We start from the raw sequence: 27,880 nt of genomic DNA on the forward strand, positions 1-27,880 counted from the left end.
TTTTTGAGTTACTTCATATTGCCATTTTGAATTATTAACTAGAGTAATATATTTTAGATCTAGTTATGTTTAGGATCCTGAATACATTAAACCAAAAAATACCTGTCAGAGATGCACATATCCATACTATTAGTGTTTTAGTCCTTTTTAACTCTCTCCTCTTTTCTTTTAACTGAAAGACAAATATTCTATTAAACAAATAGGTTAACTTATAGTACCTGAAAAATATTTTTCCTCTTTATTTGCTGGGACTTAAATAGTCTTTGTAAAAATACGTTTTCTAATTACTTTAGTTTTTGAACTGTTTCTACTTCTACTCCAAATAAGTGGTAGCCATGTTGAAAAGCATTTTAAGTAGGTTTTAAATGTAATACAAATTAAACATTGAATATAAAATATAAATCTCTCTGTCCCCTCATTTTCTTCTTTACTATGTTTTCAGAAAGTGTTTCTTTTTTTCTTTAAATCTTTTCTTCTTTCGCTTTGTCACTTTTATAACTTCTGAATGAGGTCACTGCTCTGATTTAAGCATTTACACAGAGGCCTCTAGTAGCCTCTTTAAGGTCATTAATAAATTATTTTTTATTTTAATACTTCTGTAAAAAAATATCAATACAAGTAAACCATCAAATTAAGGAAAATAAATTGGAATTTTTTAATTGAGGGGTTAAGATACTGTCAATCAAGATAATTTTTTTCTTGTTAAATATTTCTAATAAACTTAAGTACAGTGTATGACGGATTACTTCATTATGTCACAATGCATGTTTTCTGTCTTCATCTTTACATGAAACTTAAAAGAATCAGGAGCAGATTCTATTAAGAAAATTTAATAGACAACTTGAAGGCTTTCCTTGAGGGTTTCCTAGGGTCACTATTCAGTTCGACTTTTCTAGGTTACTGTTAACGTTAAATTATAGCCTGGCATTTGTAATTACAGAAGAGTACTAAATTTGAAAAGTAGAATTCGAACTAGAACATCATTCTAAATTAGGGGAAGATAGTTAGAAAACAGAATTAACACACTCATTTTTAGACTGCCTGCCAATAATTTACTATTGCATAACTCATTGACTCTGACTACTAGAAATATTAGAGGGCTAGTGTAATTATATCCCCATCCCCTCCTTTTTGCAACTGGTTAAGTAGCTTTAAATTGATTCACATGTTCTTTGTTGTTTAACTTACTTATTTTCCCTTAGTAATGTTAATGATAGACACTTTAAATGTATTTTTTATCAAAGATTTTGAAAAGACTTCTGGTGTTATATGTGATTAATCATATTTTGTATCTAACATCCAGTATATCTTTCATTTTTAGTCAGATTATTATACACTGGCCACATGTGTGTAGATTTCTCTGTTTTGTAGGCCATTTTTTTCTTCTAAGTAGTGAGATAATACTGTGTGACCTCTTACAAGACTCTGTGTAGGTTTGACCCGTTAAAAGTTGAAAAATATGATATTGCCCCTCCATTCATCATAGGTGTTGATCTATTGAATGTTTGCACAATAAAATAATTTTTTAAATTGTGAAAAATTCTTTGGAATAGTTTTCATAACTACAACTTCAATTTATAGCTCTTGAAATACTTTCACGGAATTAATTTACTCCATCATTAAGTACTATCAGTACTGCTAGTCTAATTTATTATTATGTAAATGATTTTGGTTTCTAAAATAACTGATCATCCTTTAAAGGGAGAGAAAATTTACAAGAAAAACTTGGTTTATAAAATCACTGGAAAATTGTTTTATTTTTCTTTGAAATTGGAATGCCTATATGGTAATACTCTATTTCCAAATCCTAAGATACATTATTTTTCTACATTTTAAACATGTATGAAATTAGGATATGTCTTGTTGGAATTTCATAGCTTATCTGGCACCATTTTTTGCTTTCTGATGATAAGAGAAATAATAGTATCTTGCAATTAATAATAGTATGTTGAAAGAAAATTCACTTGAAGGCTTAAATCTTGAACTCTTTTTGTTTTTGTTTGGAGACTTTTAAGCATTTACAACGTTCTCATGAGGGTATTCTTCAGTGTTACTTGTTGGTAGAAATTTCCAAATGACATGAAATTCATGGTTTATATCCAGGCTTTTAAAGATACCTGGTTGACTGTTGGTTTATAGAAAAATGTGTTTGAGAGTGCATTTATATTCTTGGATTTGAACCACATGCCAGTTGTGTAGCATAAGCAGCAGCAGCAGAGCTGAGTAAGGGAATGGGGTCAAACTGCTGGTGGAAGCTGTAGGGAGGTGAGCGGCAGGCAGTATGGTGCGGATGAGATATATGGACCATATATCTCAGGCAACGATGAGATATAGGACTAGTTTTCTGATAGTCGAAAATAATTTTGTAGTGGTTATATTCTATACCAAGTTCTGTTTAAAGTACCATGTCCATGTTTAAAAATAAATGCTTTGCTTTAAAATGAAAATGGAGATAAAATTAAAATAGAACATTTGTGTCATTTGAGAAAATATTTGAGTTAATATCACTCTGTGTATTGTTACCATTGCATACATGCATACTCAGTCGCTCAGTCGTGTCTGACTCTTTGTGACCCTATGGACTGTAACCCACCAGGCTCCTCTGTCCTTGGGATTCTCCAGGCAAGAATGCTGGAGTGCGTTGCCATGCCCTCCTTCAGGGGACTTTTGTGACCCAGGAATCAAACCTATGTCTCCTGCATTGCAAGCAGATTCTTTAGCGTTAGTTTAAGTCAAGGGTCCACAAGGTCCTTTTTTTACAGAGGGCCGGCAACTATTTTGGGCTTTGTGGACCAGATAGTCACTATAGAACTACTGAGCTCTGCCATTGTTTGAAAGTAGCTGCCATTGTTTGAAAATGGACATGATTGTGTTTTAATAAAACTTTATTCATGAAACAGTGACATAGGTTTTTAGGATTACAGTACTACCATAGTAAATCTTCTTGTGCATACATCTTTTTGTTTGAATGTAAGTTTCAGTTAACAGTAAAGTTTTAGAAAGATTGTTAGAGCCATAAGCCTTTCATTCCTTTAGAAATGTTGATTCTCTCTTCTAATTCTTTTGTAGCTATGTAGAAAAAAATGTTTATGTGCCTAATCACTAGAATTTTTACATACTACTTATTAATTTACCTTCTCAATATACAGTTGTTGGTTAATCACTGAGTTGTGTCTGAATTTTTTGTGATCCCATGGACTATAACTTGCCAGGCTCCTCTGTCCATGGGATTTCCCAGGCAAGAATACTGGAGAGCTTGCCATTTCCTTCTCTAGGGGAACTTCCCAACCCAGGGATCAGACTGCATCTCTTATATTGGCAGGAGGATTCATTACCACTGAGCCCCAGGAAAGCCTTGCTATCATTGTAAAATAACCTACTAAATATACTATGTATTCTCCAGCCATTTTATGTACTTTAATTAATTTTTAAATGTTTGTTAATATTGTAAGTTAGGTATTATCTCCACTTGGTATACTTGAAAGCCAGGCCTCAAACAAGTTACCTATCCCCAATTTTCTTGGTAAATAGTAAAGCTGGTGTTTAACCTCAGGACTCTCCAGTGCTACAGGTAGTAGCTATTTTCTTTCTACTATGTTTTTTGACCTTCTTTTTAAAATGAACTTAAACTGTTTTCAACCACTGTTTATATTTTGAAGGGTAAGCCTGGGAACATATCAATGTTGACATTGTTTCTTTGACAAAATCATTCAAAGCTTCAAATAATTGACCTAAAGATAACTTTGGTAGCATATTATTTTTATAGATTGAGTATTTTTTGTGTACTCTCTTTTTAAAATGTTTCATTTGTAAAGTTATCCCACAGATGATGCAGTGATTATAGTCATAAAAAACTAGAAATATTCAAAGAGTATATATGTTTATTGTCTTTATAAGCTGAGGGATGGTACCTGATAAAGAAAAAGTTATTCATAACCCTTGTTAAAATCAAGACAGATGTTCAGGAGGACTGTCGTGGTACATGTAGGGACTGTGACTATTCTGTGCATGCTGCGTTGCTTCAGTCATGTCCAACTATGTGCGATCCTATGGACTATAGCCTGACAGGCTCCTCTGTCCATGGGATTCTCCAGGCAAGAATACTGGAGTGGGTTCCCATGGCCTTCTCCAGGGTATCTTCCCAACCCAGGGATTGAACCCACATCTCTTTACATCTCCTGCATTGGCAGGCAGATTCTTTACTGCTAGTGCCACCTGGGAAGGGACTTCTACTAGGGAGGCTTGCAGTAGGGGAGGCAGATTGGGCTCAACTCTTACAAGTACGAATTTACAGCCATAAAGCAGGTTAGAAGGTCAGATGGTAGATAATTACTAAAATATCAGGGCTAACAGGATGACACTGGTTAAATGAATTAATCAAGGTGGTCAAACATCACCTGGGGGACGGGAGACTGGCGAACCCAGCAGATATGGAGGGGAGGTTCGGGTCCCGAGTGTGATCAATATCAAGGGTGGGGAATTCTGGTTAATATGATTTAGCAGGATTCTTGCTAAAATTTGGTTCTTGAGAACATGCCCAAGGGCAGGGCCTCGTTGAAAAAGAGCTCAAAGGAGCCTGATTATAGAGTTTGGTTAAGGAGAGAACCTTTGTCATACTGCCGGGTCTGTGTTTGGTAGGCAACCAGTCAGAACAGCGTGTCTGACAGATTAACCATCTTCAAACTGAAGTGCAGTTCCATTCTCATCGGTTTGTTCAATTAATACTTTTGCCTGTGATGACAAAAATTTAAAATAACATTATACGTCTCTTAGCTTCTGTATTCTCTTGGATTCAAGTTTTTTTCTTCATTGTTGAATTATTGATGATACTAATTTTTAAGAATACCCTGTATTCAAAATTTTATTCTCATTTAGGCATAATCTATTTTGTTGTTTTATATGTATAATCTTCAGTTAGTTCAAGCTATCTATACTTTTTTAGGCTCCTTTAATAGACTTTTCAGCAAATATCTGCCAGTTTTATCAGACAGTTGTATTGCCTTTGTTTCAGAAAACAACCTCTCTAATTATTTACTCTACAGTATAATTTTCATTTGTATGAAGATTTTGTAAGCCATTATAAGTTCTGTTGTTCAAGCAAACTAGTGAGGTACTACCTTCCTGAGAAGTTTGATAATCCCCTAAATCCTCTGAGTTGAGTGATGATATAGAGAATTTTTATTTTCTTGGAATAGTTAATATCTTCTACTTCTCTTTATAAAAATTAGATATGCTCAGTATGTAAAATACAGAAGTGTTTCTTTTCATTTTCCTAAATTATCAGTAATTCCACTGTTCACAAATAGCCACAATAAAAATTATAAGGAGATAATTTTTTAATTGATACTTTAATTCATTTCTAAGGTATCGCTGGTAGTTCTCTATGGCTGTAGTTATTCAAAAGTGTATTATAATCTGTCAAGTGGATGTATCATCATTTTCCTACTGTTGCTAATTTGGTCAGTGACCTGCTTTGAACTTTTTTATATATAAATCTTTAATGTCCCTATACACTTTATTCTGGAAGTAGAATTATTGGGTCAAGGAGTATGAATTTTTTTTTAGATTCTTGATAAATACTACTAAATTGTTTTCCAGAAAGACTGTATCAAATCAAAACCAACATGAGGGACTTCCAATGTTGTTTAACAAGAGAAAGAAATCATATTTTAAGCAAATTTATTTCTAGTATGACCAAGTTTTATGGATTTTACTTGATAATATATTTCAGTGTTTATTGTTCTAAGTTTTCTATTGAAGGAATGTTTTTTCATTTTGAGAAAATAATTATATATGTTATACTTAAAACTTCAATAGGAAAATATACAAATAGAACAAGAAATTATTTGTTGCTAATGTGATTTTAAAAACTTATTTCTGGAAAATAATATTTTCCATTGACCTGCCATGTACATTATTTTTAGCTATAATTTTCTTGTACTCTTCCCATAGTTTTAAAGCTATCGTCTTTTTTTATCTGCACAGATGATCCATATGTGTAGTTTTATAATTTATCATTGATTTATATATTTTTACTATCTTATGGTTATCTCAGTTTTTGTCATCTTAGTTTATACGTTTATATTTCTGAGTTTTAGTGTGATGTTTGTACAGTTTAAATGACAGCCTCTCCCAAAGTATATTGCTATTAATAATCTCTACTACAGGAGTACTTTTCATGCTAGCAAACGCAGCTGCCAGAAATACTTGCCTGTTTCTTAAAGCACTACAACTTGGTCTTACATTTCTGACATAGCTTTGCCTTTTGCCCCAATCCAGGTTTACCTTTTATTTTTATTTTTTAATTCTAGTCTAGCTATGATTAATTCTTTTTTAAAGTAGTTGTAGCAAATCTGCTCTTCTAAAATGTCTTGATGCCCAAAAGAGATTTCACGAGACTCAAAGTTTGTTTCATGGAACTCTTAGTCAAGAGGAAATAGTTGGATATTTCCTTAACCTACAGAAATAATGAAACCTTTAAAAAGCCAGCATCATGTTCCCCTCCCCCATACTGGTCTATTCTGTATCTGCCAGTTACATTTGTGCCACTTTCTCCAAATCCTTTCCATGACCTCACAGCCAAGCTTCTCTCTCTGGGTGGAACCTTCCTCCCGGCACTGATGCTTCCACCCTTGTCCTCGCCCACGAGGGGAGCGTACTGTAGCTGTGGCCGTTACCTTTGGCTCTTAGACTTCCATGGACTGTCTAGTGGTGGTATTTGAAAGTTTCCCTTAGTTGTCTTGTCTCCTCACTTGAGGCTATAAACTGTTAGACTTCAGAAATTATCTTTAATATCTTTTTATGTATGACCAATTTGTTGAAGTTTTTGTTAAGTCTAGAAAATTCTTTAAGGAGTTTTGATACTGTTAGAATATGACATGTTTTTGTTTACTAAATACTTTCAAATGACTGTGCAGCTGTGATTTTGAATATTTCATTTTCTAAATATAACTAAACTCAGATACAGTTTGATGCTTAATCTTAAAAGTAATTACTACTTAGCAGTTTTGAAAATGAAGGAGAAACAAACATAGGGTATACTCATTTAGATGGCACTTATGAGAGTCTGCCATAGCCAAAAAAGTCAGAAAATATGAAAACTATTACAAAACTTTGGAAAGAAAGAAGAACAGAGTGGTGCTGTGAGCAAGTTTGGAGAGTGATTTTAATAGATTCTCTGTTTTTGTTTTTTTTTTAAGTGCATAAACTAAAATGGAGCTTTCTAAAGTTTTATCCACACATGTATTCCATTGGAACTTGGGGAAAAACTGGCATTTCCAGATCACCTGATATCTTTTATTGTCACTGTATTTCATCAATAAAAGAATTAACTGGTTACCACATATCAGGAGATTTTGTTTTAAATCCTGTCAATTTCTTAAGAATGTTTCCTACATCATGCAGAAGATGAGTAAGCAGAATATAAACTTAAATTTTCTTGTGGTCTTATTTTTTTGTATTGTGCAAGGCAGTAGCTGTAAATAAAAAGATGATTCTTCCCTTCTTCCTGTGGATATGCAAAAGTGAAAAATCACAGTTCTCTTGAGCGTTTTATAGTTAGTGGTTAAACCATAAATAAACCCTTATAGTACAAAAGGGTAGTTGCTTAAATGGACTCCTACACCAAATACTGTAGGAGCATGAGAGGGCCACCTTGGTCTCAGTGCAATGGCTCAGGAAAGGCTTCACAGCACCTTTAAAACTGGAAGGATGTTGTTTGCTAAGCAGATGATCAGAGAAGTGGACAGAAGAAACTTGCGTTATTGCTTGGTCTCACATATTGGTTTTTTTTTTTTTTTTCACATTAATTATACTGCAAATTATTCACTTATTTCTGGATATGAGATTTATTAATAGTAATAAGAGTCCTGAAATATGTATTAACTTAGAACAGGGTTGGAAACTTTTCTAGAATCTGTAGATGTAACAGTGAAGCAGATGGACAAAGGCCATGCCCTCATGGAGCTTAGATTCTAATTCAGGGAAGCAGGAAAGTAATGCTAATGTTTGATGTTGCTAAAACAGGGTAACAGTATAATAGGGTCTAATGGGATGCAGGGAAGACACTGGTCTAAGTACTTTCCACATATGAACTCATTTAATCCTTACAATTACCTCATGAAGTAACAGACTGCATTATGTTCTCCCTGTTTTGTAGATATAGGATCCAGAGGTGTAGGAAGTTTAGCTGACTTGTCCTAGAGCTACTAGATGATGGAGCTAAGATTCTAACCTGGGTATCTAGCTACAGCATCATTAAAAACTATGGTATATTGACTGGATAGTGATTTGTTGAAGGAATGGTTTCAAGGGTTAACTTTGGCCATGTAATCCTAGATTTTAAAATACGACAGAGGATGAGATGGCTGGATGGCATCACCGACTCGATGCACGGGAGTTTGGGTGAACTCCGGGAGTTGGTGATGGACAGGGAGGCCTGGCGTGCTGGGACTCATGGGGTCGCAGAGTCGGACACGACTGAGCGACTGAACTGAACTGAATTCATATTTTGTTTTCACAATTTATGATGACCACAATCACATTGCTTTCTAGATGTTTTTGTCATCTTGTGATGTCAAAGTATTATGTTGTGCCTCAGTTGTCAGATATTAATGCAAAGAAAATTATTGTTTGTAAATCTACAACTACAGCATAGAAATAACTGCCATGAATTGTTACCCCCTTTTGTTGATAACAATCAGGGCAAGCCTATTTAAACTTGTAGGTCATATTTTACAGAAACTAACTTAGTTTAAGATGTGGAGTATGGGAGACAGATGAAGAATATGCTAGAAATAAACAGGTTACGAAGCTTCTGGCTGGGTAAACAAGTATGAAATAAACCTGTGGTCCCTTGTCTGCAGACCAAGAGTCCAGTAAGCCCTGAAAACAAAATGCTTTAACAAGTTATCCAAATCTAACCCTGACTAACATAAGACACTCATGTTTATTGTTTATCTGAATATTTGTATATTTTGCTACAGAAATGTTCATATGTGATATACTAGAAGTGTTCTGCCATGCACAGCATATGTCCCATGTTACCTTCTAAACTCCAGAAAGTTTTGAAATCAGGAACACAGCTTTCTCCAAAATTGTGGCACTAACTGCAGACAGCTATCATCCACATATAAAAAATGGAATATACTTTGAAATGCCAAAGTAACCTAAGCCTTATCTTAAGTCTGTCTGCATTCATATTTAAATGCTTTACATTAATACCTAAATTTTATTAACCCAAGTATGGGCAGCTCCATATAGTATGATGATAGTTCAGAGCTTATGTATTATTTTTCTTCAGTGATTAAATGCAACTTATACTAGCAGACTTTAAGTGAGGAAGGAGTACGTCAGCCGCTTATTTTTCTCAGTTTTCTGCTAAATATTAACACCACTAAATTAATTTTCATTCTGCTAATGCATATTAGGCATATACATCCTCCTTGCGTGTGATGCTAATGTAACAAAGATGAATGAGGCAGCAAAGACCTTCCCTTAAGAAGGCCACTGAAGCTTTTCTGTCTCTGAAAGACTTATCTTATTTTCTCCTTTCCATGGTCACATATCAAAATCAGAGGAACACGGATTAATTAATCTATTCAGTAAATAAGCATCTGTTAGTTTCCAGGCGCAGTTCTAGATACAGTATTGAACAAAACAGAAAAAAAAAAAAGACATACTGTTTTTATAATTTAGTATTTCAGACCCTGAGATTTCCACCTCAGTGTGGACAGGATGGGCTTTCCAGGTGACTCAGTGGTAAAGAATCCGCCTGCCAATGCAACAGACGTGGGTTTGATCTCTGGATCAGGAAGATCCCTAGAGGAAGAAATGGCAACCCACTTCAGTATTCTTGCATGGGAGATAGGCTGGTGGGCTCCAGTCCATAGAGTCATAAAGAGCTGGACATGACTGAGCACACAGGCACACTCATGGACATCATGTTTGGTCTGCTTCAGGATAGAGTGTGTCACCAGACACTTTTATTCAGTTGTGTACTTCTCTTTCGGAGAAGGCAGTGGCAACCCACTCCAGTACTCTTGCCTGGAAAATCCCATGCAGTCGCTAAGAGTCGGACAGGACTGAGCGACTTCACTTTCACTTTTCACTTTCACGCACTGGAGAAGGAAATGGCAACCCACTCCAGTGTTCTTGCCTGGAGAATCCCAGGGGCTGGGGAGCCTGGTGGGCTGCCGTCTATCGGGTCGCACAGGGTCGGACACAACTGAAGTGACTTAGCAGCAGCAGCATCAGTACTTCACATTTCCAAGAGGGTTGGTGATCATTTATTTGTGTTATGGTTTCTCCATATGTATATAAGGATGCCTCCATACACATACATATTAATACATATGCACACACTCTGCCTTACTTGATAGCATTATGTTGGTAACTTAATTGAAAAATATTATGATCTATAAGTTTTCAAATACTGCTGGGTAGTATCCAGCATAGAATATTATCTTGAGGCTCTGAAAAATTAAATATGATGCCATACTATTTTGTTTTTCATGTTTTTGCTGGAAAACTGTAGTCTTTAATATCAGGCTCGCCACAGTGATTTCTTCCTGGATTGTTCCTAAGTCAGAATTAGAGTTCTTGACCCTATCCCTGACCTTTTAATGGAAACTTGCATAAATGAATGTGTCTCACATATAAATCAGTTAAATAATGGTAGATATAATTGTGGCAGATGTAAATAATGATACTATAATGTAGGATTTTTAAAAAATGTGGTATGTTTTTCTATAGGAGTAATACTAGAAAGGACTACCATTTGTGGTAAAACCAATGACATTCTTAGTTTCTTTTACAAGAACTTAGCAATGCAACACATCTCTTTATTTGCATATATAGCACTTTATTCCTACAATGGGTAAAAGGTAAAATAATTATAGTAGGTTTTTTAAAAGTAAACCTAAGATTAGATTAATAAAAGTTTTTCTTGTGGTTTTGGTAATGTCTATGTGTGTAAGTGTTTATGTATACGTTTATGAATTTTATTGAAATTTTTTTAGATCTGGGGGAAACAATTCAACAGTATTTCTCAGACATTAATATACAAGTATTGACCTCAAATGCACATAGCTTATTAGCCATTTGTTTATTTACTTATGTTTTTTATTGACCATGTAATGTTGTGGCTTCTCTGTAGCTCAGACAGTAAAGAATCGAGTTACAGTGCAGGAGACCTGGGTCTAATCCCCTGGGTCAGAAAGATTGCCTGGAGAAGGAAATGGCAGTCCACTCCAGTATTCTTGCCGAGAGAGCTCCACGGACAGAGGAGCCTGGCGGGCTACAGTCCATGGGGTCACAAAGAGTCGGACATGACTGGGCAACTAACACTACATGTAATGTTGGGGAAATCTATTTTGAGAGAAAAAAAATATATATGATAATGTTGGATGAAATTCTCTTAAACTTGTTCTCCTTACTAGTCTTGAAAATGAAAATTGAAATCTTTGGGTTATTCCTATATTTAATTACATTTTTATGTGTGGATGATCTCAGATTATTCACTTGGGAGCAATTTAAACAGCTTAAGCAGCTTTTCAATAAGCCACAGATATCTCTACATTATCAGTTCAGATTTTAAAATGTCATTGTTACTACTAGTTTGAACATGTAGGGGCAGTATAGTACTGTTTTTATAAATCTTGTCTGAATTTGTGAGTTTTTAAAAAATCTTTTAAGTGTTGTTAGAAGCTTTTTCTTTGAGGAGGTACAACTTCATATCTTATTTTTTAAAGGATAATTGGTACTCTTTTATTAAGTTGGGACTATTCTTTCAATTCGGGTTCTTTTATATATATATATATATATATATATATATACACATATATATACATATATATACATACTATACTATACAAAAGCTTTTATATTATATAAGCTCATGGCCTTGATTTATATTTGAAGTCAAAGACTGTGTTAAGCTAGTTAACAGGGAAAATGCATTTTTATGGTTAGACAATAAAATAGAGGACAAGTAGATTCACAGAAATACTAAAATCAGTGCAATTTTGTTCTTATTCATTCTGTACCAGCCTTTCAAAATTAATGGTTAATCATGAGAATTTTAAAAGTTAAGTCTTAATTTTTCAACCTGGTAAGTAAACAAAACTTAAAACTCCTAAACACTTACTTTAAGATTCCTTACTGTGTAAATAATTTTTCAATAACAAAATGATTGAGTTGTTATAAAATTTATAGTAGCTTTTTTTTTCCACTTAAGGCAATCTACATTTAATAATTAAAAAGCAACAACTGAGTAGTTATCTCTTCTATCCATTCCATTTATTTATTCCATCTATTCAACAACTTTTACAAGCCAAGAACTTCTTTAGATGTTTGGAGTACAACAATGAATGAAGCAGACTCAAATCCTTGGCCTTTTGGAGATAATATCAGAGTGGTAGACTGTTTAAGAGCATAGAGATAGTCATTTAGACTGGGCTGAAGTTTTTAGCTTCATCCTTTATTAAGCCTCTGTAGGATGGAGATAATAATAGTACCTACTTCATAGGATTGTTTTAAGGGTTAAATGAAATAATGTATAGAAAGTATAGTTATATGATAAGAGCTTAGGCACAGTTATGAAGTCCACATAAGAGATATTTAGATGTGCTGGTAAAAATTGTAATTAATTCTCATGTAATAGCACTTACTTCTTTCACTATGGTTTGTATTTTAAATATGTTTCATTTTTAGTTTCTTTAGATTGTGAGAGAAAATGCATAACACCAATTTTAAATGGTCATTTTTCTTAAACAGTTTCCTGAGTGACTGTTAATCTCTAAATGGAAAGATACTGCACATAAAAAATTAATATGCTCTGTATCTACTTATATTCCGTAGATTCATTCAGTGTGACTCTCATGTATATAAAACTTAACCCCAATATGCCTTCCTGAATTAAGAAGGTAACATGTGCCATCTTAGTATTTTGTTTAGAGTTTCAAATGTGTTGGCTTCAAATATCATAAACTTTTGAAAAATTAAATTTCTATATAAAAATTAAAAACATAGTTTGTTGGTTCACATGTTAGTGGCTAGAATGTCTAAGAAAAAGTTTACATAATGGTTTTTAAGTTTTGTCTCTCTCTCTTTCCCTTAAGGCCCCAAAATATGTTAATTAAGAAATGGAACATAATTTGTTAAAATCTTTGAAAACTGGCTTTTCCAAATGACATCTGGTATATTATTACTATATAAGAATTGAGATTTAAAAAGTTAAAGAATGGGTTCACAGGTCTTAACAAAAGTACTTAGAAATTTTAGATCTATCTTTGGTATCCTGTGCTGCTCTTATTTCTTTTTATTTTTCAGTTATGTGGAAACCCCACATTTAACACACATGTGCCTACACAGGCACAAATACACATCCCCCAAATACATACAAATAAAATTCTCATCACCACCACCTCCCTGTTTAATAGCTTATCTGCTCTGTTCATGCGACAACTGCTTCATTGAGGGGAAGTTGTTGTTCTGCTGTTTTCATATTAGCTTTGTTATCATGCAGGATTTTCAGCTGCTCATGCTCATTACCATACAGCTGGTATGTAGAAACGAGAAGGAAGCAAGCAGAAGTTGCACTGTCTACAAGAATAAGAAGCTCTCTTGCAGATGGGGTGCTGGCAGATGGGGCATGTGTTTGAACAGGTTTTACTAATAACAGAATGCATTAAAAATCATTCTGAGAAAGTCTAAGGTCAGTGCCATGAATTCAGAGCTTGAGAGGTTGTTCAGCTTTTCCTAGACCTTTTTAGAATATTAATTAACTCTAATGCAAAAAGGTAATAAATGGCCAACCACAACCTCTTCCAAAATTTTCTTTATCGGTTTTCCTTTTTAAAATTTTAATGTGTTTTGTTTCTTTTTAATCTGATTTGAAATGCACTAGTACTGTTAGCTAGTGTTTTCCATCATCTTGCACTTTATTTTGTAGTCTTCAAATATATTTAATGTTCCCAGAGTATGTTTATATACAAAAGTGTTTTGATACTGTGCTCTGAACATGTAAACATTCTCTAAGCAATGTGATGCCATTCTTCAGTTTTGATATATGAGAATTTGATTAGAAGAATAAAACGAAAGAGGATTTCGAAATCCATGCTTGTAGTGTTGACCGCATTGAAGATTAAGATGAGATATGTTCTATCTGCATTCAAAATTAAGTGGTGGAATGCCCCACGTGTATCTTTTGTTAAAATTAGTACTTGTATATTTTTCATATTCACAAAACCAAAATGAATAAAGTAGTAATTTAAAAAATATCAGTAGTCTTTAAAGGATATTTCAGTAGGATCTCAGTGTTTTGACCCCTTTGATTAAATATACTGCTTCTTGATACATCCTGTCTCAATGGGAGATGGTGATAAAAAGCAGGTAAAGCCATGTAAGGCTAGGCAATTATATGTAAGATATTCAGTTTTCGATTCAATTTTAGTGAAAAATTAAAATTAATTAAATTTAATGAAAAGCCTGTTGTTCTGTTCATAGAGATTAAGATACATATTGCCAAAGGTTTTATTTTTAAGCATATATTAGTTATAATGCTTTTGGTAACTCTCAAAAACTTTCATGCTATAGATTTCCTGTCAGTAAAATAGACACACAAAAATGCGATCTGTTAGGTTAATACCTGTGAATCAGTAGAAGGCTTGATAGGTGAGATCTGTCGTAAATGGTGTACTAAATATTGTTAAAACTGTATGATGCCTTTACAGGTAAAAGTTTATATTCTATTGTGCATTTTTAAAGGTATAGGGAGTTCTAAACCACGTTGCCTTTTAAACACAGGCAATAAAGATAACTACATTTTCATCTCATATCAAACTGTATTATTTTCTTCCAATTTAATTTATACTTAAATTGTGTAACTGATAAATATGTAGAAATTTTTATTTTTCCTGAGAGGAGAAACATATAAAATATTATAAGTAATAATATGTATAATACAATACTAAATAAATAATAAATATATGACATTTTATACATCATCTTGCCTTATTCTGAATTATGAGTTTTTCAAATTATGCTGAAAATTAATCTTTTTCAATTATTAATCTCTGTAGTTCTGCCATCTTAGATATCTTACATTCTTAATTATTTCATATAAATATTGTTGATATTCTGATATGTGCAGGAAGTGTGTGAAAAGCTGAGGTACAATAGGAATCAAAATAGATATGGTCAGTGCTTTTATGGAACTTACCGTCTAATGGGGAAGAGAGACAATTACTGTGTCCACACTGTGACAGGGTGTTGGGTTCAAGCCCTGTGATTCATAGCCTTACAATGGGGAGGAGGTGGCTCTGTGAAGGAAAGTAGAGACGACCTATGCACAGGTAATTCCCACATTGTATCTTCTCTCTGGACCTTTTTTCTGAGCTCCAGAGCTGATTGGAACGTGATAATGACTTGAGACCTAGATGTCGCAAAGACACCTCAAACCAAATAAGACTGAAAGTAGAACTTGTGATCCTCCCTGTGCTAGAAAACAGAAGTGAACACTAACCGTGTTCAGCGTCCTGTGTCATCTTCCATCCTATTGTGTAAGAAACCTTCACTGTTCACTTCTATCCATCTCTCTAGTCCAGGCCAGCATTTCCTCTTGCATGGCCTGATGGAATAGCTTCCTCTCAGTCTCTCCGCATCCACCCTCACTCACTTCCCCATTCTGTCTTAACATTACATTCAGAACAGTATTGCAGGTTTATCTTGACTAACTAATATTTTCATTACTCTTATTACAGAGACCAGAATCCTGTATGAGGTCTTACACAGTCTGGTCGTTCTCTACTTCTCTAGCTTCATCTTGCACCTGCCATGGTATCCTTATTCTGTGTACCGCAGCCCTATGCGTGCCCCTTCCCACCACACAGCATAGTTGTTCCTTTAAAGAAGAGAAGCCTTCTCTGAACCCCAAACTAAATCAAAACCCTACTTACTGGTTTCCGTTCTGCTCTGTTTTATCGTCTTTCTCCCCTACTACATGGTGAACGCCAGTCGTGAAGCAGCCACTGTACTTAATTTAGCTTATGGAGAATAGGCAACCAAGTGAATGCTGGATGAATGAGTGTCTCTGGTCATTAAAATAACCATATAAATCTAAATTTGTTGTAATTACATATCCTAGTATAGATAATATAATTATGTATCCTAGTATATCTAATATAGATAATTAGAGCCAGTCGAAAGAATAACATGTAGGATAGACTCATAGAGATATGCGTGTGTCCCCAGTGATGTTTACTGCTGGAAAGTGATAACCACACACAGATCAAACTGATAGTTATTGAAGATGGACTGGCTCTTAGAAAAAGGTCACGTGTGATGAAATTAAGAAACACAGCCAGAGTGATAATCACGTACTGAAGAGTATGTTCTGATGTACTCACATGGGAAAGTGCTGTGTTTGTGTGCATGTGTACATATGCACGTGTATATGCATACGTACATCTGTATGTATGCACACACGCACATATACATTACTTGGTTAATAAATGTTTTTAAGCTGTCTACTGAACTAAAAAATTAAAAATGAAAAAGTCATAATTCCCTGTTAAGTGTATTTGGGTTAGAGTAAATAGTAAAGACCACTTGAAGCAGTTTCTTAGGTAAGTACTATGATATATAACTTTTGCCTGTTTTGCTATAGTGTTCACATCATTATGGTAATGGTGAAAAACCCAGTAGTCTCTTTGAAACGACCTTCCAATGGAGATACTTTTGCATATTCTGTTCTCAGCTCTTTTTCATTGTTTCACATTTGGAGGAAATAAAGCATGGAACATGAAGAAATAGGGTCAGGAGCTAGAAGTTCTTAAGGGATTTGGGAAAAGGAGGCAAAACTCATGTATTGTTGTGAGCACCTTCCATCAGACTTTCTGCCTGTCTGCCTATTGATGGCTGTGGAGCCTCAGTACAGCGTCCAAGATGATGGGAGCAGTTCTCCGCCAAGGAAGTATCAGCAGTAGAATGTTAACTCTTTTGCTAGCTGCTCTTAGTAAATTCCCACAGTAAAGTATATCCAGAGTCACGGTTAGCTGTGTAGTTTGTCTTTTCTTTCTCTGTGCCCACTGTGAGTCTTAACATAAACTTCATCTACACATCATGTGTTTGCACACTGAGATAGCCTGGGAAGCATCCTAAAGATTTCTTAACTAACAATACTTCTTCTTATTTATATATATATATAGAAAACCCTATGTAAACTGGAGACCAAGCTCTGCATGTGGTTAAATCTCAGTTACCAATTTAATAGTTGTGTGACCTTGGGAATGTTACTTCAATTCACTGTTCCTATTCCGTATCTGTAAAATGAAGTCATAATCATACCTACTTCATAGGTTTGTTGCACAGTTTACTGAGTTAATATAAGTAAAGTACTGAGAAGAGTGCCTGGAATATAGTAAGTTTTCTTCCCTGTATACTTCATTTTCTTAGGAGAACATCTTTTTTTTTTTCACGTTGCTTATTCAAAGTTGAGTATTTTTGATAGCACTGAAGGAGCACTCAAGTCCGATTAAAATCTAGTGTTTATTTTTTCTTTCTTTTGGTTTAAAATTTTGCCATGGGTGCAAACTTTTTTTTCTCTCTCTAGTCTATGTGTTGTCATAGAAATTGGGCAGTTTTATTTATCAGGTACATTGATTTGTCATTTTTTTATTGGCTTTTCTGTCCTTCTCAGTTGGGAAGTTCTCCAGGATAGGGACTGCATCTTGTTCAGTTTTGTATACTTTTTGCTTAGAGTCTGGCTTTCAGTATCTCTGGATAACTATTTCTAGAATGTGGTAGTCTAGATCTATAAAAATAAAATGTTTAAGTCACTATTTAGTTTTCTCTCCCTCTTATTTCATTGTTTAGAAAGTAGAGAACCATTCTACAACTCAGGATTCATTTGGATGACACTGATAATGTTAAAATGAAATTGGGGTTAGAAGATCACCATAAATTTTCCTCACAGTAATTTCCTTTTCCTTTGTTACTTTTGTATAAACAAATATAGTGAACTTCACAAAGTTAAGGTCTTTGAAATAAATTAATGGGTGAGGAGTAAATTATATATCTTGGCCTAATGGAATCTATTTATTATAATTGTTTAATAAAAGCTAGTTGAGTAAAAGTATTAGAAAAGGCCATCTGATTTTAATCTTTGCTTTTTTATATTGTGATCATGATGATAAATATGTCTTCATTTAACATCTCTTGGAAAATATTTTAAGTTCTTGATTTGCTATTTTGTGTCTTGATAGAATCACTTTAAAGGAAAAGTTTAAAATGAAGAGGGTTGTGTGTATCTTTATCACAAGAGCTAAAAAAATACTACAATTTTAAGAATATTCTAAAGTTCAGCATCTTTTTTGCTATCTTTGACTTTATATCCTTTGGTAGACTTAAGTTATTCCTTACAGGATTTTTTTTTTCCCATGTTGTAGACATGTGAACGCGCATTGACTCAATAAAAATAAAATTTAGATTTAGTTTTTTTTAAAATGTTCTCCTACCACCATGTAGCAGTTTTCAACAGACAAGTCGTGGGCATAGAGCGGTTCATAATTGTTGCACGCAGATTTGTTTCACAGCCATCATGCCACCGTTACATACCATGCTTCCTTGTAACTGGTGGGAAACTAATGATGTCCATTCTACAAAAAGAAATGTTTATAGAGTCATGTGTCGAGTGTGACAAACTTTGAAAGTTAATTTGTAAACATTTGGAGACCTTGAGTATTTATAGATAAATATTTTTTTAAGTTACGTGCTAAGTATTAAAGAACTTTTTAATAAAATAAACTTATAAGTAAAATATTTCTGTTACAGTAGTGTTGCCAAGATACCACAGTGCTCCTAAACATCAATCCTCGAGTTCACTGCCAGTCAAGGCCTGCTGTAGATCACATACCTTTTCAGATTAATAGTTATTCTGAAAATGTTTCCACGACAGGCAGAATCTGTCAAACCCCACTCGTGACTACTTCCAGCAGTATTTCTTTGTATTCAGATTTTATTTACTGACTCTTCAAGCCTTTTGGAATCTCCTGAAATGGTAAGGGATCATGTACGTGTTATGCTAGTCATATAATTCCTGATAGTTTCAAAGCAAAGAATGCAGTTTGTTAAATTATATATACAGTAATTGCTTTAAAATGTAAATTGATGTTTCTAAAATGAATATTTTGAATCCTCCTTTTTAAATGTAGTGGGGGCATGATTACTAGGTTCTTCCCTACTCACTTGACAGCTACATCAAACACTTGAATACTTAAAGAGCAGGCAAGCTACTCTAAAATAAGTAAAGAATTGATTAAAGATCAGTATGATGTACACTTTCTAGAGGAAGAATGCAGTGTGTTTTATGTTTCTTCCTGGCCTAGCACCGATATGGAAGAGATACTTAATAAATGTTTTTAAATAAGGGAAATAAGTTCAAGTTCATAAACTTGATTCATAACTAGAGTTTTAAAAGATTGGTTTAAGCTCTCCCTTCTTATTTTGAATTCTTCTGTAAAATATTTAAGGTACTTGAGAAGAGATGTTATGTTTTAAAAAGTACAATAAGTTTGAATCTGGATTTTATGTATCTGCTAGTCAAATATTTATAATTGAACATAGTTATCAAAATGAGTGATCCAGGATCACAGAGTTCAGAATAACATGTGTTTTAGGTTAAAGATCCTGGATAACTACAGTGAGTTTTAGTGAACGTTTACCTAAGAACATACCCGAGGCTGTAGTAAAATTTATTTGAAGGCTTTTTCCAACCTTGAGATGCTGTGATCATGTTCTGAATTTCTTTATGATCATGAGGAAGCAGTCTTTAAAAGTGTACCATAGGTAAAATCATTTTGCCTCCAATAACTAAGGGTAACCACATCTTTCACCATGGTAGACATTTGCTAAGGTAAGGCTGGCAGATACATTAACAGTCTGTAGAGATCTGAGGCCAGAATCTATCTCTTTCTGAAAAACAGCAAATTATCAAATGGAAAGATAGAATCAGGGTATAGAAAGTGCAAGAGCAAGGAAATAGAGGGATGATATGGTGGATGCCCTTTCATTCTTACAGGACTGAGTTACAAGATATAAAGGTGTTAGAGTGGTGCTCGGTGCATGGCACAGAATAATTATTACCTACAACTCCAATCCTCTTCTTTTCCAACCTTAGGAATCTTTTGGAATGGGTGCTACATTTGACAATTAGTTTGAGGTGATGGGTGATAAGAGAAATAGAAAAGTAATTGTACATGAAAGAATTGAAAAGATTTTTATTCATTTTCTCTGTATATCAAATTTCAACATGTGAGAATTACTTTATGAATGGTCTTCAATTTTATATACATTTTTGAAAATATAAAAAATAACATAGAGCCACTTGAGAATGTCCTTTTGCAGTTCATTTGCACATCTGTTGTTTAGATGCTAAGTCGTGTCTGACTCACTGTGACCCCATGGACTGCAGCACGCCTGGCTTCCCTTCACTGTCTCCCTGTGTTTGCTCAAACTCACGTCCATTGAGTCAGTGATGCCGTCCAACCATCTCATCCTCTGTCACGCTCTTCTCCTCCTGCCCTCAGTCTTTCTCAGCATCAGGGTCTCAGCTCTGCACATTAGGTGGCCAGAGTATTAGAGCTTTAGCTTCAGCATCAACCCTTCCAATAAATATTCAGGGTTGATTTCCTTTAGGATTGAGTGGTTTGATCTCCTTGCAGTCCAAGGGACTCTCAAGAGTCTTCCCCAGCACCGCAATTCAAAAGCATCAGTTCTTCGGCATTCAGTCTTCTTGTAGAGCTTAGAATTACATGAAATTACCTTGTTCATTTATTAGCTCATTTATTAGTATGCATCACCAATTCAAGGAACATGAATTTGAGCAAATTGCGGGAGATAGTGAAGGACAGGGAAGCCTGGCGTGCTGCATTCCATGGATTCACAAAGCGTCGAACACAACTGAGCTACTGAACAGCAAGTTTATTTTTTCCCCACTCTAGAATGTCAAGCATATGAGACCAGGGACCTCATCTGCATTGTCTGCTGTCTTATACCCAGTGCCTAGAATAGTTATTAGCACATAGTAAGAAATGCTTGTTTATTAACAGGATAACAGAAAAAGAAAAAAAATCTCTTATTAAGCCACTTAGATAACCACTGTGCACATTTTTTTATATTTCTGTAGACTTTTGCCATCCATACACATGCATGAGTGCACAGACACACACACATATATATATGTGTATGTATGTATACATTTTCAAAAGGATCGTACTTTTTACCATGTGTTTGAATCTCCCATCCTCTGCTTTATAATAACCCTTCTCTTAGTTCTTACATGATGAACAGTTTCTTTGACTTGAAAATGCTCTATACTGCAATCTATTCTTTAGAAGGAGGCTTCAAGTTTAGAGGTTGGAGGGGCAGGGCATGGGAAGGAGGGACTGGGTGTGGAACAAGAGCAACAAAGTATCTCGTTTTCCAAGGGAGCTGCATTTTTCAATAGTAGAGGCTACATGTTGGTGAGAATCAGTGAGTCAAGTGTCCACTTCGGCCCTGAGTTACATTTTTTATTGTCTTTTCATAAAGTTTTTTGGTGAATATAACACTTGAATGTTTAAGAACTCTCTTGTTTATTGACTATGCACCTGCCCTCCGCCACCCCACCCCCCATTCAAGAGTATGACCTGCTTTTATGTAGGATTTCTGGTAAGTACCTTTGGAAACAGAAGGACCCCTTCTTAGTGTTTGTAACTAAAATAAAAAGTCTAAAGTTTTCACACCCACACAGTAAAGTTCTCCTTGTACAGAAAGACATATATTAGCCCTAAAATGGAAGTATGTATCATGGCAGGAAGTACTTTTGAAGAAACCATTACTAGTAAGTTAAAGACTATTTTAACTGTAGTATTAAGTATTTGAATTAGGAGATAATAATACTAAATAGGCCTTATAAAGACTAGTGACTGCTAGAAGTGTTAGAGATATTGTCAGTACTTCAAGTTAATGAGGGTGGCATTTCCACTTGTATCACAGGTCCACAGATGATAATTCCCTTCTATCTCTTCAACGTCTATCAGACTCAGTCTTTTCAACTTAGAAGCAATACTGTATCTATTTAAATGACTATTTAAATGATTTCTCCCTTTTCTGACTTCTTACACTACCCACTTTGGCCCTTGATATTCAAATACCCTTCTTTATTAGCTTCTTGTCTTGACAGTTGGATATTAAATATCTTAAGGGTGGAGGGTTATTGTAATGTTTTTATTAGACTTCAGTAGCACCTTGCAGATCTTGATTATTTCTTAATTGATTGATTCCATTTACCCTAAATCTCTCTGTTTCTGTTACTTTTCCCCCAGTTACCATCTTTTTGCCCCCAGTTTGCCATGTGTAGCAGAAGCACAGTTATATAGACCTAGATAATCATTCCATGAATTGAATAAATCAAGATTTAGTTGTGGTTTGCATATTTAATTGCTATTTGCAAAATATAGTACTTTTTTCCTTCTTTGGTAATGTCTAATTTTATTTAGCTCAACCTGAGCCATCACATATATACTGGAAATCACTTACAAGTAGTGAACTGGCCTGGAGTCTGTGGCTCTAAAGTAGCTGTATAACCCTGAACACGACACTGAACTCTCTGCCTCTCCTTTCTCACCTATAAGTAATAGTTCTTATTTCATAGTGTGTTTTGTGCCAGGCACCTCTGTGTCTACACAGTGACACTTAGGTTGGTAAGGTAAATGGTATTACAACTACATTTGCACAAATAAAAGAAAACTACAAGTCATGGTGGTCAGACAACTCCTCCCAAGGTTACACTCTAATGATGACATAGCTGTTGTTTAAACTCAGACTACTCTGATTCCAAAACTTAGGTTCATTCCACAAATGAAGGAGAATTAGATGATTTCCAGGCTCCCTTCTAGTTCTGCACTGTATGGCTTCCTGCTATTAATGGTTTTTCGTTGATTCAATGGATATAACTTTTTTACTTCTTAGTCTTTATATCTTTTCTCAAAGCTTTTCAGTGAGGACTAATAGCTAATAAAAGAAATTAGTTTCAGAATTTTAAGCAGTCCTTAAAATGAAAAGTTATCTTAATATTAAAATGCAAGATTGATATACCATATCTATAGGAAACTTTTCTCAAGCCATGTAAATACATTTGAACCTTACAAATAGCAACAGTAAATATTAACTTAGATAAAGAAAGTAGAGTGAATGTGGTTCTAAACAGCACATGGAAGGAAAATTGATTTCATTCTTTCTCCATGTTAATTAAATTCATTCCTGGATCATATTTGCTGTTGTATTTTCCTGGAACCTTTTTAAAATAATTTCCCATGATACTTTTTTACTTTACTGAAGGGATTGCTACAAAAAAATTTATAATGAAAATTTGAGAGGAAATTTTGATATGAATTCAAGATGCTTACTGGTAGTTTATTTTGGGTTTAGAACATGAGATTTAAAGACTAATTGCTTTCTAGATAATTCAGGATAAACTTCAGAGTGACTTACAAGTTTGTCAAGTTATTACAGATGTTGCTTATCTACAAAGGAATGTTGTAAGGAATGTTTTAGTACGCATATTGTCTCTGCCAGCTCTATGACAATATAAAATTTAAAAGCAAATAGGCAAAGCTGCCGTTTTCATTGTTTTCTTCTGTGGCTGTTATAAATAGAACTCGTAACTTGCATTATTGTGTGAAGTTCTGTATGTGTGTATATTCATATATTGGTAGATATATACATTTTGTGTATATGTTAGATCAGTAATTTGGCCCAAACCACCCTGCTTATTTAACTTATATGCAGAGTACATCATGAGAAACGCTGGGCTGGAAGAAGCACAAGCTGGAATCAAGATTGACGGGAGAAATATCAATAACCTCAGATATGCAGATGACACCACCCTTATGGCAGAAAGTGAAGAGGAACTAAAAAGCCTCTTGATGAAAGTGAAAGATGAGAATGAAAAAGTTGGCGTAAAGCTCAACATTCAGAAAACTAAGATCATGGCATCCGGTCCCATCACTTCATGGGCAATAGATGGGAAAACAGTGGAAACAGTGTCAGACTTTATTTTTTTGGGCTCCAAAATCACTGCAGATGGTGACTGCAGCCATGAAATTAAAAGACACTTACTCCTTGGAAAGTTATAACCAACCTAGATAGCATATTCAAAAGCAGAGACATTACTTTGCCAACAAAGATCCGTCTCGTCAGGGCTATGGTTTTTCCAATGGTCATGTGTGAATGTGAGAGTTGGACTGTGAAGAAAGCTGAGCACTGAAGAATTGATGCTTTTGAACTGTGGTGTTGGAGAAGACTCTTGAGAGTCCCTTGGACTGCAAGGAGATCCAACCAGTCCATTCTGAAGGAGATCAGGTGTTCATTGGAAGCACTGATGCCGAAGCTGAAACTCCATTGGCCACCTCATACGGAGATTTGACTCATTAGAAAAGACCCTGATGCTGGGAGGGATTGGGGGCAGGAGGAGAAGGGGACGACAGAGGATGAGATGGCTGGATGGCGTCACTGACTCGATGGACGTGAATCTGGGTGAATTCCGGGAGTTGGTGATGGACAGGGAGGCCTGGCGTGCTGTGATTCATAGGGTTGCAAAGCTCAGACACAACTTAGCGACTGAACTGAAGGGATTAAAAAAAAAACCTTTGTCTTGAATCTCTATTGTAATTTATTTGTCAGAGCCTCAGGGGCTGCATTTTTATAAAGAAAGTTATAAATATTTTAAACTTAAGGGAAAAGAAAAAAAATTAAGTACCACTTGTACAATTGTAATTATGTTAAAAATTTTTTAACAATTTGAGCTATGATACTTTGATTTACTGAGGTTAAGATTTTATATATAAGCATCCCCTCAATTCCCAACAAGTGTTATTTTAAACCAAGTTGTTATATAGTACAGTATATAGTATTTTGGATATTTTTAATGTAGTAGTATTTTAATGTATGCTTCCTTGGATGGTAATTTCAAACTAAATCTGGCTTACCTTGTTTGATTTTACATATTTACATATTCTCAAAAAATTTTTGGAACTAACCCTATTCTCTGTCTTAAATTGACCATAAATTCAATGGAGGGGAAAATAAGTTCTTTAAATTATGTGCTATCCTGTGCCTGACACACAGTAGGTGTAAATGCTTAATGAATGAATAAATGTGAAAAATAGCTTATTGATCACTCCTGCCACCTGCTTGTATTGGGGAAAATGTAGGTACTAAGGATACATCCTATTTTAATAGATAATATACCTGTGATAGAACAGGGTTATTAACTTCCCAGTATCAATTGTGAATGTTTTAATAAGAATTTGTACCCCAGAAACCTAATGATAGTGGGTTGGGTTAGTGAGATTTCCAAAGTTGGTTTCAACCTCAACATGCTTGGCATTCCTTTTTGGATGTTGAAATCCCAAACTGTCTCTAATCTAAATTCTGTGCTTGGGCAAGACAGCTAACTGTGGTAGGTGGTATTCCTAATGTAACATCAGAGTGAAGAATGTTGTCATAAAGAAAATCACTGATATATCTATATAAATACATTATCCTACTATTATAAAATGAAAATGAAATTTTAAATGTTGGCAAAGTAATGCAAAGTACCAATAGTATTTACAGTGTCATCAACTAATTATAACAGTTGGACTTTTTAGCACTAAGTATAATTTAGTATTAGGTATGTATATATATGCTTGTATATATATATATGCTTTAGAAAGTTTTTATTCTAATGGTTTGCTTAAATGGCCATTTATTCAAAATTATTATTTATTTGTTTTGTATCATCTTTGTACTATGTCTTAGAAAACTGTGAACCTTCACATGGTAGGGGAGAGAGAAGAATAAAAATACTTACAATGAGGTATGATAAAAGTCCAATGGAAGAAAGTATTTTAAATGAAAATAATGAACTCTGAGAGTCAAGGTGAGGAAAAGTAATCTTTTAACTACTCTTTCCTCTGTTGGCACCCTGTATATAGATACGTTTTTCTCTGAAGATACATGATACTGTGAAGACTATTTTGCTATCTGTGTTTTTCACACTGTATACCCCTAGGTCAGTTTTTGTGTCTGCCGATAGCCGCAGCTTGCCCTTCTGAAAACTTAGTCAACCACAACTTGCCCTTCTGAAAACTTAGTCATCGCCACCAATTGCTTGGAAAGAGCCATTTCTCTTGCAGTAGCTCAGAGGTTAATCGTTCTTCTACCACTGTTTCCCCAGAGGCTTATACTCTGGGGCAGTACATTTTCATATCTTTATGCTGGTTTTTAGTGTTTACTGCTGCTCTCATGCACTCCTCATACACCTAGTTCCCTGGATCTGTGTTGAGATGAGCACTGGATCTGAATTAGCAGATAGGCTATAATCCAGGGCTTTGGTGTCAGTTACTCCCCTTGCTAATAGATTTTCAGTAAGGTTTATAACTTGTCAGTCAGCACAAGAAATAATATTTTATAGAATGGGGAATTTATTGCTTAGCTGATATATGAAGATTTAGTTTATTGTAGTAAAAAATAATTATTGACTACTTTGAGATATTCTAAAAATGTGGGTGACAAGTATTTTCTGGCTTTTTCACTTACTAGTTAATTACTACTACTAATTCACTTACTAGTTAATTTCACTTATTAGTTAAACTAGTATTACTAAAAAATCTCTGGATAAAGTTTTAAACTTTTGTATTTTAGCCAGAATTCTTAGAAATAGGAATTTGAGAATGATTTCATTTGCTTTGTTCATAAATAGGTTTTGATGAAAATAATGTAACAGATCACAATTTTCATTACTAGTACTTCAGTGAATATGTGCTTAGCCACTTCAGTCGTGTCTGAGTCTTTATGACCCTTTGCACTGCAGCCTACCAGGCTCTGTTCATAGGATTCTCCAGGCAAGAATACTGGAGTAGATTGTCATGCCCTCCTCCGGAATCTTCCTGACCCAGGGATCGAATCTGCGTCTTCTGAGTCTCCTCCATTGCAGACAGATTCCCATTGAGCCACCTGGGAAGCCCTATTACTAGTACTTCAAAGAATATTGAAAATCATTCATTTTTATTCTGTTAAATTGAAATCTAGTTGAAGACCTCGTTGACTAGCTTTTGCTTGACAAATTCTTTTAGTTCAAATCAGCATTGTAAACAAGATATTAGGGAAAACTGTTTAAATATTTGGAAATGTTAAGTCTTCATGAGTACTTACAAACATTTAATTCTCACTTAAAGGATAAACAAACTAATAAAAATCATTTCCAAATGGGAACCATGGTAGATAGATGGTTGGGAGTGTTGGAAAGTCTTTTCAGTGTTTATTTTTGTATTTCATTTTGATTTTTGAGCTATATAAATATTTTGCCTATTAAAAAAATTTAAAAGTGAATGAATATACATACCTACATATAAACATACTTTTGTGGGAATCAGGTTTTCCTGTAACTTCATAGCCATACATAGAGTCATAAAACCAGAAGAGCATTCCATTGAATATACAAAGTTAAGATGTTTTTTCTTTAACTGTCCAAGATTTTGAGACAGTATTCCTGGTTTATTAAAGTTGGTCTGTGTTCTCAGTTGAGTAGACTTTATTTGAAAAGGTTAGTTCAGCTAGAGATAGGACATGATTTTAACTGTAGTCCAGGAGTATACTGTTACATGGCTGATAGTCTCTTTGTCATCTGACAGGCTTTCAGAGGACATTTCAGGTGTTCCTTTTACAGTTAGTTCCTTCAGATAGCCCAGAATGGGGAGAGGTTCTTTTTCTTTTTCAAATCGAGTGCTATGAAGCTTTAAAAAAAAAAAAAGGGTTCATGAGTCCATTCTTAATAGTTGGAATTTTTTTTGACAAG

General features: G+C 34.5%; 1 protein-coding gene across 5 annotated transcripts in view; it reads left to right on the forward strand.

The window, feature by feature from the left end:
• The window catches only part of FBXW7 (F-box and WD repeat domain containing 7), a 224,502-nt gene that overhangs the window by 160,181 nt on the left and 36,441 nt on the right, over window positions 1-27,880 (forward strand). The window contains exon 3 of one of the 5 annotated variants that reach the window (XM_059876141.1): window positions 23,830-25,219. The exons of the other annotated variants lie outside the window; for them this stretch is intronic. Within the exon in view, the coding sequence (XP_059732124.1) occupies window positions 23,830-23,841 (12 nt within the window). The 3' untranslated portion in view covers window positions 23,842-25,219. Of the gene's footprint in view, window positions 1-23,829; window positions 25,220-27,880 lie in introns of those variants that run through there. 5 annotated transcript variants of the gene reach the window in all.

This window comes from Bos taurus, chromosome 17 (genome assembly GCF_002263795.3).
Source record: "Bos taurus isolate L1 Dominette 01449 registration number 42190680 breed Hereford chromosome 17, ARS-UCD2.0, whole genome shotgun sequence".
In the NCBI taxonomy this organism is placed as follows: domain Eukaryota; kingdom Metazoa; phylum Chordata; class Mammalia; order Artiodactyla; family Bovidae; genus Bos; species Bos taurus.